This window comes from Panthera onca, chromosome C1 (assembly GCF_046562875.1).
Source record: "Panthera onca isolate mPanOnc1 chromosome C1, mPanOnc1 haplotype 2, whole genome shotgun sequence".
Classification (NCBI taxonomy): domain Eukaryota; kingdom Metazoa; phylum Chordata; class Mammalia; order Carnivora; family Felidae; genus Panthera; species Panthera onca.
The window spans coordinates 209,217,350-209,236,041 of record NC_138346.1 but is presented as its reverse complement, the minus strand read 5'-3'; the positions used below and the strand labels follow the sequence as shown (position 1 = coordinate 209,236,041).

The following is an 18,692-nucleotide window of genomic DNA, read 5'->3' as shown; positions in this document are numbered from 1 at the left end:
CGGCTGCGGCCCGAAGCACTCCTGTCATCCCAGACTCCCCTCTTTCTCTCACGCCCGGGTCCAGTCCGCCAGCCACCCTCCCCCGCCCCTGGGACCGAGCCACCGGCGACTCAACTCTTAATCGTGTCTTCCAGAATACAAACGCTGTCAGGGCAGGGTGTGTGGTCTGTTTCACTCTTAGCTGCATCCCCATCACCTAAAGGGGGGCCCAACACGGAGTAGGTGCTCAGCGAATGCTTGTCCACTGAGATTCCACAAACACCCTGACAACAGGCAGGAGGGGCACCTGCTGGAGCTGCAAAGAAGGGATTTTGAGAAATGAATCAGCCGTCCCCAGCCCACTGCCCTGAGCTCCCTCTGAGGGGCCCTCCCCACGGGCTGGCCAGGGGTGCCCGCCGGCGGTGGCGGGGGGCGGGGGAGGCTTCTGCCATCTCTGGAGAATCTGAACCAGTCGAAGGGAACGGGTATAACTACCGTCTTCGGCGCCGGGAAACAGAGTCTTGAGAGGTGGGGTAACTGCCCGAGAGCATAGGTTGTAAGGGGCTCTAGGTTGTAAGGGGACTCGAGCCCCGGAGGTCTGACTGCCCTGTGCTTTGTATATGCTACCTGATCTCTTAGCGCGTGAGATAAGATCTCCACCCGGTACTTGGTCGGCCCTCAGAGCCAGGAGTCTCAGAACAGAGGCAAAGCTGGAGAACGAGAGACGCGGGGCTGATGGGGAGCTCCCGCTGACCGCTGAGCCCTCCTCCCTCGGGGTCCCTCCATTTCCCCCCATCTCTCTGAGGGACCTCGGTGCCTCCTCTCCTGGCCTCCTGGATTGGTAGCCTGAGTGAGGAGGGCTGGGCACGGAGCCAGGAGGTGGGGACTCGGCTTAGGCAGCTAATCAGGTCACAGGGTGAAATTAAAAGGGAGGAGGAAATCACCGACCCATCAGAATGTGCGCTCCTTCCTGGTGACTTGGTGCCCAGGAGAGGAGCTGGGGTGACCGGGCGCGCCGAGGCCGGGAGCCAGGGGCGCAGGATGGCCCCGCAGAGAGCGGTGCAGCTGTCCCTGAAGAAGCCCACCTATGCCGTGTGTGTGGTGGGAGTCGAGACGTACGTGGACGTTCACAGGTGAGAACATAGAGGCAGCCACCTGGCTGCATTGGGCCGGGCCACCCCGGAGGACCCCAAGGCAAGGGGGGGTGGGTGCCCGGTGGACAGATCGAACATGCTGGAGGGTGCTCGTAGGAGGTTGCTCTGACGGCAGAGTAGGGGGAGTGGGATGGAGAGTCTGGGAGGGAGGAGCTAGGGTATCAGGCCCATCCTGGGGCTCTGTCTCCTGGGCACCTGGGTCAGGTCTCTGGCCTCAAGCCCGTGGTTAAGGGTTCCAGCTCTGGGCCCCGGGTGGTGCGTTCTGACGTCCGAGCGGAACTCGTGTGCAACGGCGGAATGACCTGGGGCTCAAGACCGGGTCGTCCCGAATTCCGCCTTCTGTTTCTTGCCCACGACCCGTATGTCTGAAAGGAGGTGTGGGGTGTGTGGCATCTCGATCCTTGGAGGCCAGCCCGGGTGATTGGGATCAGGAGGGGAGTGTCAGAGGGATGATTCAAGGAGTTAATAGAGGACAAGAACCTGGTCACTGAGGGAGCTGGACTTGGGGACCTCGGGGGTGGGGCTTTTCCAGCTCTGACACTGTCTGTGGTCTCCATGCCTGCTGGAGGAGATGGAAGGTCATTTCAGAAACTTAGGCCGCACGTAGTGCTGCTGACGAAGGCCAGAGGCATTTTACTGGGAGCCAGAAGACACGGGTTCTGGTCCTGGCTCTGATGCTCGCGTGCTATCTGGCAGGGGGCCAAGTCACTGGCCCTCGCTGGGCCTCATGTCCTCATCCGAGCCCCGACAAGGTGAGCCGAGCCCCTCTTGAGTTCAGCGTGGAGGTCGAGTGCGCAGATTGCGGGGCTGGACGGACTTGGGTTCCCCCTGCCATCACGTCTCAGAGGGCGGCAAGAGCAGAGGACAGATCGGGGCATGTGTGGTGCGAGCGGAGGGCAGTGCTGTCTGGGGACCCCCTTCGGGATCACCAAGCATCTCGGCACCCTCAGATTTGGGCGCTGGCCCAGCCGTGGGGCAGGAGGAAGCTGCCCAGCCTGGCCCGCGCTGCTGTGCCTCTGGTTGACTCTGGGAGGGGGTGCTCCTGAGTGAGCGTTTTGAGAGCCCCCCCACCAAAGAGCCTTTCAGGAGCCTTCACCGGGGCACGGGTGGCGACCAGGGACATAGCCACCGAGAGTCTCGAAACTGGAAAACAAAAGTTTATTCTGCAGCAAGCTGGCTGAAAAGTAGACTGAAGGCAGGGCTTCCTGCCCATGGGGTCTGTGATAGACGGAGAAGGGCCATGGGACTGTCAGCCTGGGAAGGTTTGAAGAAGAAGCCTGAAGGTCCCCCAGGGCCTGGGCTGACCAGGAGGAGGGGACTCCACCCCATGATGAACTTGGGGCTCCTCTGCCCCATTGCCAGTTGTCTGGCTCCGGCTGAGGCCAAAAGCAAGGGGTTTCTACTTAGCCTTACTGGTCCAAGGGGGAAAGCCCTCCCGAAGAGGGGGTGTTTCAGTCGCCAGGGCAGCCCAGGAGCTAAGCCCTCTGGCAGGGCCGGTGGCGATGGGCATGTGGGGTGACGTCATGGGAAGTGATTAATTCCCCCCGGTGCTGCGTGGACTGGTTATTTGGAGAAATATTTGTGTTCGAGGTAATTGTGCGCCCTGGCCCAAGGAAGCTTTAGAAATCCCGTGACTCAGGGGCGCCTGGGTGGTTCGGTGGACCGAATGTCCGGCTTCGTCTCAGGTCGTGATCTCGCAGTTGGTTCGTGAGCTCGAGCCCTACGTCGGGCTTGGTGCTCTCAGAGCAGTGCCCACTTTGTTCGGATTTGCTGTCTCAAAAAGAAATCAAATGTTAAAGAAAAGAACACCCTGCCTTAGCATGTGCTACAGATTCTGTCCCCTTCCCTTCCCTCCAATGGACTAGCTCACTGCCCTGACCCAACCCCCCCCCCTGACCCCCCCCCAGCGGGCTAGCTCACCACCCTGACCCTCCAGGTCTGGTTAGACTACCCTGGTGGTCCTTGTCCTTGCTCAGAAGTGACCCCTGGAGGACTCAGGCCAAACAAGAGGGGGTGGGCAGTGTGGGGAATCCATGCCTGGTGCGGTCTGGTCTCTTTGTCTGCCCAGAGGCCATAATGAATGTTTATTTTCTGGAATGGAGGAGAAGGCTGGCTGGCTGGGGGACAGAGACATTCTCCTGGATCTCTCCCAAGCCTCCCCGAGCCTCCCCGAGCCCTGCACAAAAGCATCAAAGCAAAATATACGCTTCCTATCGGACGGGTAGGATTGGAGGTGTGCAGGGAGGGGGCACTCTGCAGGGCCTCTCTGATGAGCCAGCGTGAGGCCCCAGGCTGCTGGCTGCTTTTTCCTGTGGTTCTGTGTATTTCAAAGAAGGAAAGCACCAGAACAGAGTTCTGAAACTTGTGGTGGTATATATATATATATATATACACATATATATATGCATATATATATGTGTATATATATATGTATATATATCTATATATTCTTAATGTTTACATGGAGTAAATTGATGCTTTTAACTTGCACAGAAGTACAATGAAGCATAATTGTGCTGCTCATGGGATAATTACAGGATTGATGCAGACACTAATTCGTCATGACTGACAGGCTCCGAGAGCCAGGCTGGGACCTGGGTTTAAAAGCCGGGTGAGGACCTTCTCTCCTCCTGGCTGCATCCTGTGCCACACGGCATTCCTTTATTAGAAGTAATCTTACAGTTTAAGTGTGAGGTGTCTAGAGAATGTGAGGCCAGGGTCCTCCCTGTGTTCCACGGAGGGGTGACGGGCCGGCGTGTCGTGCTGTCTGGACAAGGGTGGGGGGTGATTTCTTGGAACAGAAAATGCTGGCATCTGGGTGGACCTCTGAGGTCAGCCACTCCTTAACCCTACAGGTGCCCCTGCCTCCCTGGTCTCCCTGGCCACCTGCCGTTTGAGACTTCGGGACCCTCCCTATCAGCCACTCTGCCCTCCCCTCCCCGCCCCTCCCATCATATTTGGCCCTGGAATTCCATTCTCATTCTTCACCTCCTAGTCCCTGCCCTTCCCTTCTTGGTGGGCGGACCAGCCGGGGACCCCGAGAGGACACTTGAGACACAAGGAATGGGGGTGTTGCTCATGTGTGAGGTCGATTCCTCTTGACCCCCCCCCCCAATGGTCTCCTTGCGACATGTCCTCAGCTTTGCTCCGTCCAGAGAAGCATCCACTCCCTTCTCTTGGGGCTGCTAAGCAGCTGTTCAGCTCTGTCAGGTGGCCCTGATGCTCGAAGGTGTGGTGGGTAGGATGTGGGGCTCGAAGGAACTGGCAAATCGCCACCCAGCCTAGGACAGCGGCCCCTCGGGGAGCTCCGCGCCTGTTTCGCCCACGCTAGATGGGGGTAACGTTTTTTGTTGCTGTGACCTGCGAATTTGGGCCCCGTTTTACAGATGAGGAATTCCACAGTCCACAACACGCATAAGCTCAGCCACACTTGCTTTTCCTTCCGCACACAGGGGGCCTGCGGGGGACAGGGAAGCAGTAACTCACGGCTGACTCCCCATTCAAGGCTCTCTCGCGGGGAGGTTTGCCCCTGGTTTGCCTCTGCTGGGAGGCCTGTGGGTGACAGCCGTCCGCCCCTCCCCGCCTCTAGCCCCCACTCCCAGGAAGGCAGGGGCCCGCTTGAAAGAAGGGCCTACCCAGCCTGGGGCCTCCTTCCAGGCCCTGGGTGCGTCCTCCCTGAACAACGACAGAGCAGAATTTACCCATAATCATTATCTCTGGGAAGGAAGGAAAGAGGGAGAGGATACGGCCGCACCCTAGATTTAGGAGAAAATGCCTGCCCGTGATGTGGGGTCTATAAGGTGCCAGTCATTGCCCTCCCCGACCTCTGTCAGCCACTGCCAGCACCCTGGGAGGTCCAAGGAGAAAGCCGCACCAGGGTCGGGAAGTTGAAGGACTCTCTGTGGCCTTTTACCCCACGGCGCACAGCGGTCATTTAACAGATGTTACTGAACAGCTCCACGCCGACCTTGACTCTGGAGGCGATCCAGCCCGTACCCGCCGGTGAGGGGCTCCCATCCTAGTCTGAGGGCAAAAAGGACTTCAGGACATGGATGTTAACAATCCACAGTTTCGGTCAAGTGGGCGAGTGAAGGGAGGTACCAGGATCCTCTTAGCCACCAGCCCTCTCTCCAGGATCTGCCTGTTCCCCACGGTCTTTGTGACGGTAACGGCCGTGGGCAGGACTATAGTCAGTGAAATGTCACAGCAAGCCTGTGAGACGCGGGCAACTACGATCCCCACTTTGCAGACAAAGAAACCGCGGTACAGAGAGGTCGGGAGACTTGCCCCAAGTCACATGGCCCTCCCGTGCTGGAGCTGGGATTTGAATCCAGGTGTGCCCGACCCTAAATTCTCTGAGTTCGACCCCCAAAAGCTTCGTCAGCTGGGAATCTTCTGTGTTGCTGGGTCAGTTCGAGGGGCGGAGTGGCGGTCGAGGCGGAGGCTGAGCTTTGGAGTCAGGCCCCGAGTGGGGTCCAGTCTCAGCTCTTGTGCTGGGTCCCTTTGAATTTCTTTCAACATTTTTTTTTTTTTTTTTTAATTTTTGGGACAGAGAGAGACAGAGCATGAACGGGGGAGGGGCAGAGAGAGAGGGAGACACAGAATCGGAAACAGGCTCCAGGCTCCGAGCCATCAGCCCAGAGCCTGACGCGGGGCTCGAACTCACGGACCGCGAGATCGTGACCTGGCTGAAGTCGGACGCTTAACCGACTGCGCCACCCAGGCGCCCCTAAATTTCAAGACGTCTTCTGTCAAATGAAGAGAGCAGCTCAGCAGGCGGGGGGCCGTGGGGATGGAATTAGAACAGGGTCAAAGTGTGGTGCAGACTGTGGATCACCTGCCCCGTGTGGACCCCCCCCCCCCCCCCCCCGTGCAGGGCTGGGGTGAGCCATCTCCGCCCTCCCCGTGCCCAGCAGGTGCTCAGGGAATGCGTGTTGAGGCCGAGCAGCCCGCAGCACTCGCAGGAAGCTCCGTGCGCCCCTGGCGAGCTGCCGTCCTTTAGGACTGGAGCCCGTGGGGGCCGGCCAGCTCTGTGGGACTCTTGGCTCCCAGCAGAAGCACTCACAGAGCTGGCCGCGTCAGAAGGGACTTGCTGGATCCTGCTGGCTGGCCCTATGGCATCTCTTGTGGCTTCAGTCTAGAAAACTTCAAGTCTAGGGTGTCTGGAAGGTGGCACCTTGGGGGCATCCAGTGGGCAGGTGGCTGGCCGGGCTTGCCTGGCCTGGTCTGCTCGAGAGCTGCCCGCTGGCTTGCTTTTCAGCCTTTCCCTCCAATTCTGCATTATTCTCCCCTGCTGCCCTTGCCTCTCCCCAGCACCGGGCCCTGGGCCACCCTCCAGGGCGCACTGGTCCTTTGCCACGATGCTCCCATCCCCCGAGACCGGGTCAGCACCACTCTGCCCTCCCGCCCGGACCCTAAGCTGGGAAGAGGGGCCCCAAACCTCCGAACTCTATCCCCGGGGGCTTGTGAAGTCCAAGTGGCAAGAATGACGGAGGGCACGGGAGAGACTTGTCCAGGATTGCCGTGTTTCTCCTGTCCTTAGAGGTCAGGCAGTCAATTTCTGAGTAGTTGAGAGAAGAAGGTGTGGCCTGCTGAACCCCAGTGGGAGGAAGCTTCTGGGAGGCAGGGTGCAGCTAAGCAAAAGGAAAAGCTTTCTAATTACCTGAGCTGTCAAAACACAAAGGGGTGTGAGAGAGTGAGTTGTCTGTCATAAGAAGTGTTCAAGCATAGAGCCCTACCACGGGCAGGAGGCGGGCCAAGATGATCTCCGAGATCCCTTTCTGACCCAAGGCTTATGCAGATACTTCACAGGCTCGTTGTTTTAGGGCAGGCAGGAGCCAGGAGTTCCCGGGTGCTGCCCTCTTGGCCTTCACTGACCTCACCCCTGTAAAGTTCAGGTGCGTGTGTGGGAGGAGGGGACATGACTTTCCTGACTCAGTGCCCCACATGCTGCCCTAGGCCTCGCCTGTCCACTGCCGAGGAACCATACCAAGGAGCTCATGTTGCAAAGTTTCAACATTTTCCTTTTCCCTTCCTGTATCTTCCCCAGCGATCTCATCCTTCTGGTCCCCGCTGGGGACGTGCTCAGGGCACCCGCGTTCCTTTTAACGTCAGCCAGGACAGCATAAGAGAGAAGACAAACCTGCTGCTCCCTCCTCCCTTTGCCAGCTGTGTGACCCTGGGAAAGTTACTTAACCTCTCTGAGGTTTTTTCATCTGCTAAATGAGGACAGCAGCACGTACTGGGGAGGGTTGTTGCGAGGATGGATGAGATCATGAGCATCAAACACTGAGCACGTGCCTGGCCCATGGTAGGTGCTTGAAAATGCCACCCCCGATCCACCCCACCTCAGTATTACCTGTGGCACATGCCACCCTTATGCCCTACCAGGTGGGTGGGCACACGCCTTGCCAGAGCAGGTGGGCCTGGCGGGGAATTGCCCGTTGACTTGAAATTCCTCGTCCCACCCTCTGCGCCTCCTTCTGCGAGATTCTCTAGGAATCTACTCTGTTCTTGCAGCCTCTTTATTAACCTGGTCCCCCGGGCCCGGGCTGGGGCGTGGGGTGCGGGGACGTGCAGGGTGAGTCAGGCAGGACGCTGCTCTGGGCGACACAGACAAACCGTGAACGGACTCCAGGGCAGGTGTGAACCAGCCCCGTGGGAACACGAAGGAGAGGACGCCGGGATCTGGCCCGAGTGGCCTGGGCTGGTAGGGGGCTCTGGGGGGAGCAAAGGTAACGGTGACAAGGGCAACCTCATGCCTCTTAAGCACCCACGGTGTGCCAAGCGCTCTAAATGCATCATCTCATGGAATCCCTCCAACAGCCCTAGGGAGTAGCTCTTTGGATTAAGCCCATTTCACAGAGGGGGAAAATAGAGGCCCAGGGCAGTTGAGTGACCAGGTTTGAGGGCGCCCACCACGCTCCGCACAGAGCCCACAGTTCCCTCCACCGAAGGGGTGGCATTTGAAACGGGTCTTCAAGCACGCAGAAGGTTTCTCCTCCCCCTTCCCTGTCCTCATCCCCCACCCCTGCAGAGATAGGAGGAGGGCGCTGGGGAAGCAGAGGGCAAGGGCAGGGCCCCGGAAATGATGATAAAGACAACAGTGGTTACATGTATGGTAATGACTCAGACCCTCTGATCTAAGGGGTGCTTTCAAACCCATGACCTCACCTGACTGTGAGTTTGGGCTGGATCTGGGGGCTGCGGGGTGAGACTCCCCTGGAGGCAAGCAGGCGGGTAGGTGTGACCCGAGAGGCTCCTGCCGCCGCTGCGGGTGGGCCCGGAGCTCGCCACAACCTCCCACGCCTGCTGGCGACACCCCCAAGAGCCGCCCTGCATCCACGGCCCCGCCCGCAGATCCGGGAGCCTGAGCGACGAGGAAAGGGCGCTGCGAACCCTCTCTTCGAGGCCCGGGGCTCGGGTTCGTGGGTGGTGGATGGCATCGAATGAGAATCTGAGGCGGCAAGTTCCTGCCCGGCGTCACCTGCCCAGCGTGGGCACCAGGGAGAAACAGCAGCCCCTCCGGGGATTCCCTTCCTCTCCCTCCCCCTCCCAGTCTGCGAAGCTCCTGGTGGGATAGCCTTGGCTCTTTAACACCTTTTCCATCCCGAGAGGCAGCCCAGGCACGGGAAGTTGCCTGGATGTATGTGAGTGACGGAACCTGGAAGGCGGGTGGGTGGGCACAGGGCAGGGGAGACCTGCAGAGGCGGCCGTTTAGGGACTCATCTGCCGCCTGCAGGGAGGAGACAAGCCGAGCCCGGACTCCCGGCACCCCGGAGACTGCGAGCTGAGACGCAGTGACTGAGCAAGGTGGGGGGCGAGGAGCAGGCTGGGCTCGGAAGGTCCGCTCTGCGCCCCTCTTCTTTTACCCCCGTTGTTGTCCTCGCTGTTTCTATTATTTCTTACTCCAAATAAGGGAGCTTTGCGCCAGGGCCGTGACTTGGAAATGTCAACTTTTGCCCAAAGCTGGGGACTGGCCCCCCGGAACCCCGGTCCCCTTGAAAGGCTCCCACGAGCCGGGAACCTTTCTGCCGCCAGCTGGGGGCCCGGGGCTCATGACTACTCGCTCTCGGGATCAGCGGGCCCAGGCTCTGGGGCCAGGAGGTTTGGATTCAAATCCAGGGCAGTCTTGGGTTCCGGGGTTTATCCCGAACACAAGGGCTCATTGTGCTCCCGCTCCAGGCCAGGCGCTGAGCTGGATGCTCAGGTGACAGCAGCATTAGAGAGAGTCAAGTGGGGGTGGGGGGTGGGTGGGAAACGGCTGCATTCTAGAGGGAGAAACGGGAGGGGCAGGCAAGAAGCAAATATGTCAAAATGAGCAGATGTCGGGGGCAATGACGTTGGGTCACGGGGCTAGGGAGCATGGGGTTCGTGGTGTCCTCTCTATCGCACTGTCCTAAATTGGGCAGAGACGACGTCTTGGAGAAGGAGCTGAGGGAGCGAGGCCCCGGTGGATATCTGCGAGCCGAACATTGTGATTAACGAGAACTGCAGGTGCAAAGGGCCTGGGGTGGGAGTGCGCCGAGCATGCCGGAGGGGGAGCAAGGAGGTGGGTTCGTGGGAGGGGGAGAGGAGTCACATGGCCAGGAAGCCAGTTGTAGGCAGACCACAGAGGCTCTGTGGAAGGCTTACGAGCAGGAGGGACACCATGGCACTTAAAAAAAAAAAAAAAAAGCGTGTCGAGAACAGACCGAGGGCGGCAGGAGACCAGCCATTTTACAAAATCCGCGTGAAAGCAATTGGTGGTCCGCACCAGGGCGTTAGCTGTGGCGGAGGTGAGAGTGTCAGCTTTGGAGATGATGTGGACGCGGAGGCGTTAGGGTCTGCTGGGGTGCTGGGTGTGAGTGGGAGGGAAGGGGGGAGGGGGGCACCCCAGGATGAACTTGAGGACAGAGAGGCAGTGCAAGGTGTTGGGCACGTTTGGACGGGGTGGGGGTGGGGAAGTAGGAGTTCGGTTTTGGACGCTTCACATTGATTTACTTATTTATTTATATTATTATCGTTTTCTAGAGTAGGAGGTCTTTTTTCCCCTTCTTTTAATTATTCCAGTATAGTTAACATGCAGTGTTGGCTAGTTCCAGGTGCACGATACAGCGACCCAACAATTCTGTACGCCCGTCAGCGCTCCGTACGATAAGTATGTTCTCCGTCCCATCCGCTATTTCCCCCATCCCCCCATGGGTAACCTCCCCTCTGGTAGCCATCAGGCTTTTTGTGCAGTCTGTTTTTTCGATTTCTCTCTCTCTTTTTTTCTTTGTTCCTCTGTTTTGTTTCTTAAATTCCACTACGACTGAAATCGTTTGGTATCCGCCCTTATGTTCCTTGGCGTTGTGCTTTCTAGATCCAGCCACGTTCGCATACGGCAAGATTTGTGTCCTTTCTTATGGCTGACTAATATTCCACTGTGCGCATGCGTATACGACACGTGTCGCTAGCACGTCTTCTTGACTGTTCGTCTAGTGATAGACGCTTGGGCTCCTTCCATAATTTGGCGATTGGTAAATAACGCTGCGACAGCGCACGTATCTTTTCAAATTCGCGTTTTCGTGTTGCTTGGGTAAACACTCAATAGGGGGATGACGGGATCCTATGGTAATTCTATTTTTAGTTTTTTTTGACTCACCTCCGTACCGTTTTCCAGAGTGGCTGCCCCAGTTTGCGTTCCCACCAAAACGCAAAAAGTTCGCATTCACATCCTTGCCAGTCCTTGTTGTTATTTCTTGTGTTTTTGATATTAGCCATTCTGATAGGTGTGAGGTGATATCTTACTGTTTCTTCCTTCCTTCCTTCCTTCCTTCCTTCCTTTCTTTCTTTCTTTCTTTCTTTCTTTCTTTCTTTCTTTCTTCTCTTAGAGAGTGAGAAGGTGAGGGGAAGAGAGAGAGGGAGAGAGAGAATCTTAAGCAGGCTCCGTGCTCAGCTCAGGGCCCAATGCAGGGCTCGATCCCACAACCCTGAGATCATGCCCTGAGCCACAGTCAAGAGTTGGACATCCACTGACTGAGCCACCCAGGAGCTTCTCTCACTGTAGTTTTGATTTGCATTTCCCCGATGATGAGTGATGTGGAGCATCTTTTCACCTGTCTGTTGGCCATCTGGATGTCTTTCTTGGAGAAATGTCTGTTCATGTCTCCCGCCCATTTTTGATTGGATTGTTTGTTTTTTGGGGGGTGGAGTTGTATAAGTTCTTTACATATTTTGGATACTAACCCTTTATCAGATATGTCATTTGCAACCATCTTCTCCCATTCAGTAGGTTGTCTCTTAGTTTTGTTGATTGCTTCCTTTGCTGTGCAGAAGTATTTTATGTTGCTGTAGTCAAAGAGCCGATTTTTGCTTTTGTTTCCCTTGCCTCGTGAGACATATCTAGAAAAATGCAGCTATGGCCGATGTCAGAGAAATGACTGCCTATGTTCTCTTCTAGGAATTTTATTGTTTCAGGTCTCACATTTAGGTCCTTAGCCCATTTTGATTTTATTTTTGTGGATGGTGTAAGAAAGTAGTCCAGTTTTATTCTTTTGCATGTTGCTGTCCAGTTTTCCCAATACCATTTGTCGGAGAGACTGTCTTTTCCCCCAGTGCATATTTTTGCCTCCTTTGTTGAAGTTTAATTGACTATATAATTGTGGGTTTTTTTTTTCTGGATTCTCTATTCTTTTTTTTATTTTTTTTAATGTTTATTTTATTTCTGAGAGACAGAGAGAGACAGAGAACGAGCAGGGGAGGAACAGAGAAAGAGGGAGACACAGCATCCGAAGTAGGCTCCAGGCTCTGAGCTGTCAGCACAGAGCCCGACGCGGGGCTCGAACCCACAAACCGCGAGATCATGACCTGAGCCAAAGTCGGACGCCCAACCAACTGAGCCACCCAGGCGCCCCTCTGGATTCTCTATTCTGTTGCATTGATCAACGGGTTTCTTTTTGTGCCAGTTCCACACCATTTTGATTACTATAGCTTGGTAGTATATCTTGATACCTTGAATTTTGATACTTCTAATTTTGTGGTTCTTTTTCAGAATCGTTTTGGCTATTCAGGGTCTTCTGTGGTTCCATACAGATTTTAGGATTATTTGTTCTATTGTGTGAAAAATGCTTTGGTACTTTGGATTGTATTAAATCCGTAGGTTGCTTTGGAAAGTATGGACATTTAAACAAGATTTGTTCTTCCAATTCAGCTGCACGGAATATCTTTTCATTTGGTTGTGTCATCTTTAATTTCTTTCATCAGTGTTTTATAGTTAACAGACTACAGGTCTTTCACCTCCCTGGTTAAGTTTCTTCCTAGGTATTTTATTATTTTTGGTGCAATTGTCAATGGAATTGTTTTCTTAATTTCTCTTTCTGCTGCTTCATTATTAGCGTCTAAAAATGCAACCGATTTCTGTATATTGATTTTGTATCCTGCAACCTTACTGAATGCATTTATCAGCTCTGGTAGTTTTTTGGTGGAGCCTTTAGGGTTTTAAATATATGGTATCATGTCGTCTGAGGATCATGACAATTTTACTTCTTCTTTACCAATATGGATGCTTTTTTCTTTTTGTTGCTTGGTTGCTGTGGTTAGGACTTCCAGTGCTATGTTGAATAAAAGTGGTGAGAGTGACGTCCTCGTCTCGTTTCTGACCTTAGGGAAAAGGCTCTCAGTTTTTCCCCACAGGGTATGATCCTAGCTGTGGGTTTCTATTTAAGGCCTTTATTATGTTGGCGTATGTTAACTCTAAACCTACATGTTGAGGGGTTTTGTCACAAATGGATGTTGAACTTTGTCAGATGCCTTTTCTGCTTCTCTTGAAACGATAATTTGGTTTTTTCCCTTTCTCTTGTGTAGAACGGGTATTGGCTTTTCTTTGAATGTTTGGTAGAATTCACTTGTGAAGCCATCTGATCCTGGACTTTTGTTTGTTGGGAGCTTTATTTTATTTTATTATTACTGATTCAATTTCATTGCTGGCTATTGTTCTGTTCGATTTTTCTGTCTCTTCCTGTTTCATTTTTGGTAGGTTGTATATCTCTAGGAATTCATCCGTTTCTTCTAGGTTGTCCAGTCTGTTGGCACATAATTTTTCATCATATTCTCTTATAATCCTTTGTATTTCTGTTGTGTCCCTTGTTATTTCTCCTCTTTGTTTCTGATTTTGTTTATTTGAGTTTTCTCTCTCTCTCTTTTAGGTCTGGCTAAAGGTTTATCAATTTTGTTGATCTTTTCAAAGAGCCAGCTCCTGGTTTCATCGATGTGTTCAATTGTTATTTTAGTTTCTACTTCGTTTGTTTTGGCTCTGATCTTTATCATTACCTTCCTTCTACCGGTTTTTTCAGTTTTGTTTGTTTTTTAGTTTCTAGGTCCTTTAGGTGTAAGGTTACATTGTTTAGTTGAGATTTCTCTTGCTTCTTGAGTGAGGCTTGTACTGCCATAAACTTCCCTCTTACAACCACTCTTGCTGCATTCTGAAGATTTTGGACGGTTGTGTTTTCATTTTCATTTGTCTCTAGGTATTTCTTTTTAATTTCCTCTTTGATTTCTTGTTTCATTCATTGAACCATTCTTTGTTTAGAAGCGTGTTATGTAACCTCCAAGTATTTGTGTTCTTTCCAGATTTTTTCTTGTGGTTGATTTTTAGTTTCATAGTGTTGTGATCAGAAAAGATGTATGGTATGACTACAGTCTTTCTGAATTTGTTGAGGCTTGTTTTGTGGCCTAACATGTGATTTATTCTGGGGAATGTTCCATGTGTACTTGAGAAGAATGCGTATTCTGCTCTTTTAAGATGGAATGTTCCAAATATATCTGTTAGACCCATCTGGTCCAATGGGTCATCCAAAGCCACTGTTGCCTTGTTGATTTTCTATTTGGATGATGTGTCCATTGGTGTAAGAGGGGTGTGGAAGTCCCCTACTATTATTGTGTTACCATCAATTACCTTCTTTATGTTGGTTATTAGCTGCTGCATGTATTTGGGTGCTCTCATGTTGGGTGCATAAATATTTAAAATTGTATCTTCTTGCTGGATTGTTCCCTTTATGCTTATATACAGACACATTAAATTTAAAATGTCTGTTACTCACCTAAGGGAGATGTTCAAAAAACAGTTTGCTATAAGGGTCTGGAGATGGAAAGTGGGGTTTCTAAGCATCTCAGTGTGGCAGGTGGAGATCATCAAGGGGATGAGTGTCACCAGAGAGGACTGAGCACAAAGCCCTGGGGCCAGGTGGGCTGGAGCCCCCTGGGACACACTCATAGGAATGTCTGTAAGGTGGCCCTGCCTGTCGTTGGGTGTCTCCTCCAATTACGTGTTCCAGATCTGGGGGATAACCCCCCGCCAATAGAATGGGTTTGGGGATAACCCCCACCCCCCAATAGAATGGGTTTGGAGACCCACTAGACCCACTGGGAGCTGGACCTGAGCTAACCCCATTGATCACCTGACTGCTAAAAGCCTCTGCTCTGACTAGCAGGTGGCCGTGACATGTGGGTCTCTTGGAATTAGCCTCAGTTCGGAGCCAGTGTCTACTAAAACCAGAAAAGTCTGATTATTTCCTTTTCCCCAGGGCATGTCACCTGGTAAGGGCTGTGAGTTCCTTTGGAGAAGGCTAGGAGAGAGGTGAACAGGGCCTATTTTTAGCAGGCAGGGTCCTTCCCTAAGAGCACCTCATTGCCCATTTTTAGGAAGTTTACCAGCCTGCTGCTAAACACAGCCATGACAGTATTTAAAATGAAACTCTACGTGTTTGCAATCAAATAAATTATATTTAAAACAACGGTAACAACTCAAAACGCACTGCTTCCTTACGATGTTACTGGACTCTACTGCGATCTATGCTCCGACATCATTCACCTCCGTCCGACCGTCCGGGAGAACTAGTTGCACACCAGGTGTGATCGTGTATTTCTTTGCAACTCTGAATTCGTTGATGTTACATTGGCAACTTGAATGTGGCTGTTGCTGGAAGCCTCTGTACCACAGAAATTGGCAAAGGCTACAAACCAGGACTCACATTTATTGCTTTATTGATGAAGGAAAGGAGATCAATGCAGATTAACTTTAAAGGTGTGTTAGGTTGAGATTAGCACAAAAAGGGGGGGGGGGGGGAAGCTGTTAGTCCAGCATTAGCTAACTCAGCAAAGAGGTTGCCCGAGGCACCGACGGAGTGAAAGTTTTCACTGCTTCCCTTCCATTTTCTTCTTCTTCTTTTTTTAATGTTTATTTGTTTTTGAGACAGAGAGAGACAGAGCATGAGTGGGGGAGGGGCAGAGAGAGAGGGAGACGCAGAATCCGAAGCAGGCTCCGGGCTCTGAGCCGTCAGCACAGAGCCTGATGCGGGGCTCGATCCCGTGAACCGTGAGATCGTGACCCGAGCCGAAGTCGGACGCTCAACCGACTGAGCCACCCAGGCGCCCCTCCTTCCATTTTCTTCTTGGACACAAATGAAAACATCAATCCACATTTATGTCCCTGATTAGTGGCAGGTCACAGGGACCACAGGGAGACAGAGTCGGACAGCAAGCACACTCAACTTCTGAGGCGTTTTCCTGTAAAGGAAGGGAGCTGAAGAGACGAAGGCCCCGCCACCTCAGGCAGATGGGTCGTAGGCAAGAAGCGGGGGGAGAAATTTGGGGCAGCCCAGTCCTGTCCCCATCTTGAGCACCAGGTCATTCTAGGGCCACACCCAGGTTCCACTCGGACGTCAGAACGCAGAGCCCAGGCCCCAAAGCCTGGCCCCAGGGCTCAGAGCTGGAACTCTGGAGATGGAACCCCAAAATTGGCCTGACACCCTAGCCCCTCCCTCCCAGGCTGTCCAGCCCCCAGAAATGTTGTAAGGCTGCTGGGCAGTGACAAGGGTCCCTTGAGGACAGTGATGGCGAATCTGGGTGGGCTGCAGTCAACTGTGTGGGTGCAGGTGCACAGTGGGGAGGGAGGCAGTTTGACGGGGGCTGGGGCGGTGCTTAGGCAGTCGGATGGAGAGCATCCATCCGACTCAGAGTCAAGCGGTACCGGGGAGTGACTGTGACACAGGCTAGGGACTCTAAGCCTGCGAAGGGGAGGGAGGACAGGCAGCCCTGGACTGCCCAGGGGGGATGGTGAGGGCTCCACCTTCAGTGGCTGAGGAGCTGGGGGCTTCATGGGGTTGGTGCGTTAGGGGAGGGAGCTGGCAGGTGAGCAGGAGGAATCCCTGGGCTGCTGGTAGGGGAGTCTGTGGTGGGCGCAGTTCTCAGTGATGACAAAGTCTAGGGTCTGCCCTGGGAGAGGGTGGAGGACAGGGTCGCTGGGGAAGGAGGTCAGGCACTGGGACGCCAGGTGCCGGCCCATCACCCACCTGGCTTCTGAAATTGTAGGTAGTGGCAGACGTCGGCCCCCTCCAGGAATGAGGGCAGAGTGACAACGATCTGGAAGTGACAGGGAAGAAAGAGCACACAGGACCCCCACCCACCTCTGGGCCCAGTAGGGGGGAGTGAGGGGGAACTGGCCACCGTTGAGAGGGCTGCAAGGGGACGCTGCCCACTGTGGGGAGCAGGTTTCTGAGGCAGCAGGAAGGTCAAGGAAACACTCTGAGATGAGATGAGCCCCCCCCACCCCCCCACCCCCCCGCACACCTGGTGACACATGGGATGGTCTGGGAGTGGGGGCAGATGGGAGGCGGGGTCAGATCAGAGGGTGAACATCAGGCGGTACTTGGGTTCCCGTGCTAACTGTTTAAACGAGGACGAAGGGCGTGCGAGATGGGGGTTCCCGAAGGTACCATGGCTCATGGGGACGAGTGGGGGTGGCGGGGGCGGGTCTGGCCAGCGGCCTGCAGGGCTCCAGTCTCTTCTCTGTCCCGGCTGCCTCTGAGAAATGAGGAGAGTGATAACTGCTTTGCAGGGCCGTGCTGAGCATCAGGGAGCCAGGCACTGAGTGGGATTTGGGGTTCTTATAACCACAACCCCCATCAACATTGTCAATGGAGGCAGTTTGATGGGCGCAGGTGACCGTGGTGGTGGTTTCGGAGGGGTGTCTGGTTTCTCCAGAGGGTTTAATATCTGGCTGGGTTCTCAGCAGCCCAGGAAAGGATAGAGGCAGGACCCCTCTGGCCCAGCATCTTTGCAGACAGGTAGACGTCTGCAAGTGGACTTGACCTTGAGCCTTGAGGCTGATGGCTCTGTCCTGGGGAACGGCAGGGAAGAGCCCTGACATGTAGGGGGACGGAGAAACACTGACGCATAGTTCTGTTGTTCAACTTCCCCTCTAGGGTATGGGATCCGCACGGCCAAGAGCTTCATGGAACCCTGGGGCCTAGCTATCAGAGCGGAGTGAGAGAGATAGGGTGGAGGGGGAGAAGGTGGGGGCAAGTTGCAGCATTAAATGGAGTGATGGGGGGCTCACTGAGAAGGCGACCTTTAAGCAGAACCCTGAAGAGGGTAAGGGAATGAGCCCTGTGGATATCTGGGGGAAGAGCATCCTATGCAGAGGAAACAGTCAGTGCAAAGGCCCTGAGGCAGGACAGACTGGCAACTTCATGGACCAGCAGGGAGGTCAATGTGGCTGGAGCAGAGAGGATGAGGGGGAGCAGAGTGGGGGAGGAGAAGGTCAGGGAGGTGGCAGGGGGCATATCACAGGGGGCCTGGTAAGCTACTGTGGGACAGGAGCCACGGCTTTTGAGCGAAGGAACAGCACAGTCTGCTCAAGTGTGCTGTGTGTGGAACAGAGGGGGCACGGGTGGGGCCAGGGAGACCAGTGAGGAGGCTGCCCGGCCGTCAGGTGGTGAGAGGTGGATGGCCAAGTGGGTTCCCTATTGGGTTGGAGAATTTGCAAGTATCAGAACGGGAAGCCTTGGGGTGGGGGGTGGTGTCTCCAGAGGTTGGCGGTCTCCGCTCTCTGGAGCCTCCGGGACCACTGTCAGCGTGCGGGGGTTAAAACCGTGGCTCAGCTCCATGCCCCGCTGCCTCTTGGATTCCACCTGGGGTCCGCTGAAGGGGCCCTGTCACTAGAGCCAATGCTCTGCTCCAACCCCTCAGGTTACGGTCGGGGAGACTGAGGCCAGAGGACAAGGTGTCCAGGGCGGGGTCCTGGGGAATCAGTGGGGAGCTGGGATGGAGTCCAGGCTGCCTGATGCACAGCTGGGCTGGTCTCCTGGCCAGTGGCAGGTTAGGGGGTGCTGAGGCTTGTGTCGCTTGGCTGCCCCAGCCCCCACTACCCTGCTGCGGCCTCCGTCTCGAGTCCCCCGGAAACTGTCCTCTCTCCTATCAGTGATGTGCCCAAGGGTGCCGAGACCTTCGGAGTCTCCGGGAGCCCCGGAGTGGAGGTGTTCGTGATCTATGACCCAGCACGGGTGACAGTGCCCACAGGCAAGACCCGCTGGCCCCTGGACGCCAACGTGGATGTGACCGTATCCGTGGACGCGGCCAGTAAGGACTTACATGATCTCAAGGTAAGCGCCCCCCCCCCACCTCCCCGCCCTCGTCTCCACAGTCAAAGGCTGCATCTCCCAACCCCCACCCAAGCTCAACCCCACCCACGTATCACCCTCTGACACCTCCATCCACGTAACGCGTCCCGATACAGCTCCACAGACACCCCGCACACGC

General features: G+C 54.6%; 1 protein-coding gene across 1 annotated transcript in view; it reads left to right on the top strand.

Annotated features, from left to right (window-relative positions):
• The first annotated feature begins 540 nt into the window (after nucleotides 1–540).
• Nucleotides 541–18,692, top strand: part of PADI1 (peptidyl arginine deiminase 1) — a 40,062-nt gene continuing 21,910 nt past the window's right edge. The window contains exons 1-2 of the mRNA XM_078452321.2: nucleotides 541–1,112; nucleotides 18,355–18,535. Of these exons, the coding sequence (XP_078308447.2) occupies nucleotides 1,021–1,112; nucleotides 18,355–18,535 (273 nt within the window). The 5' untranslated portion in view covers nucleotides 541–1,020. The remainder of the gene's footprint in view (nucleotides 1,113–18,354; nucleotides 18,536–18,692) is intronic.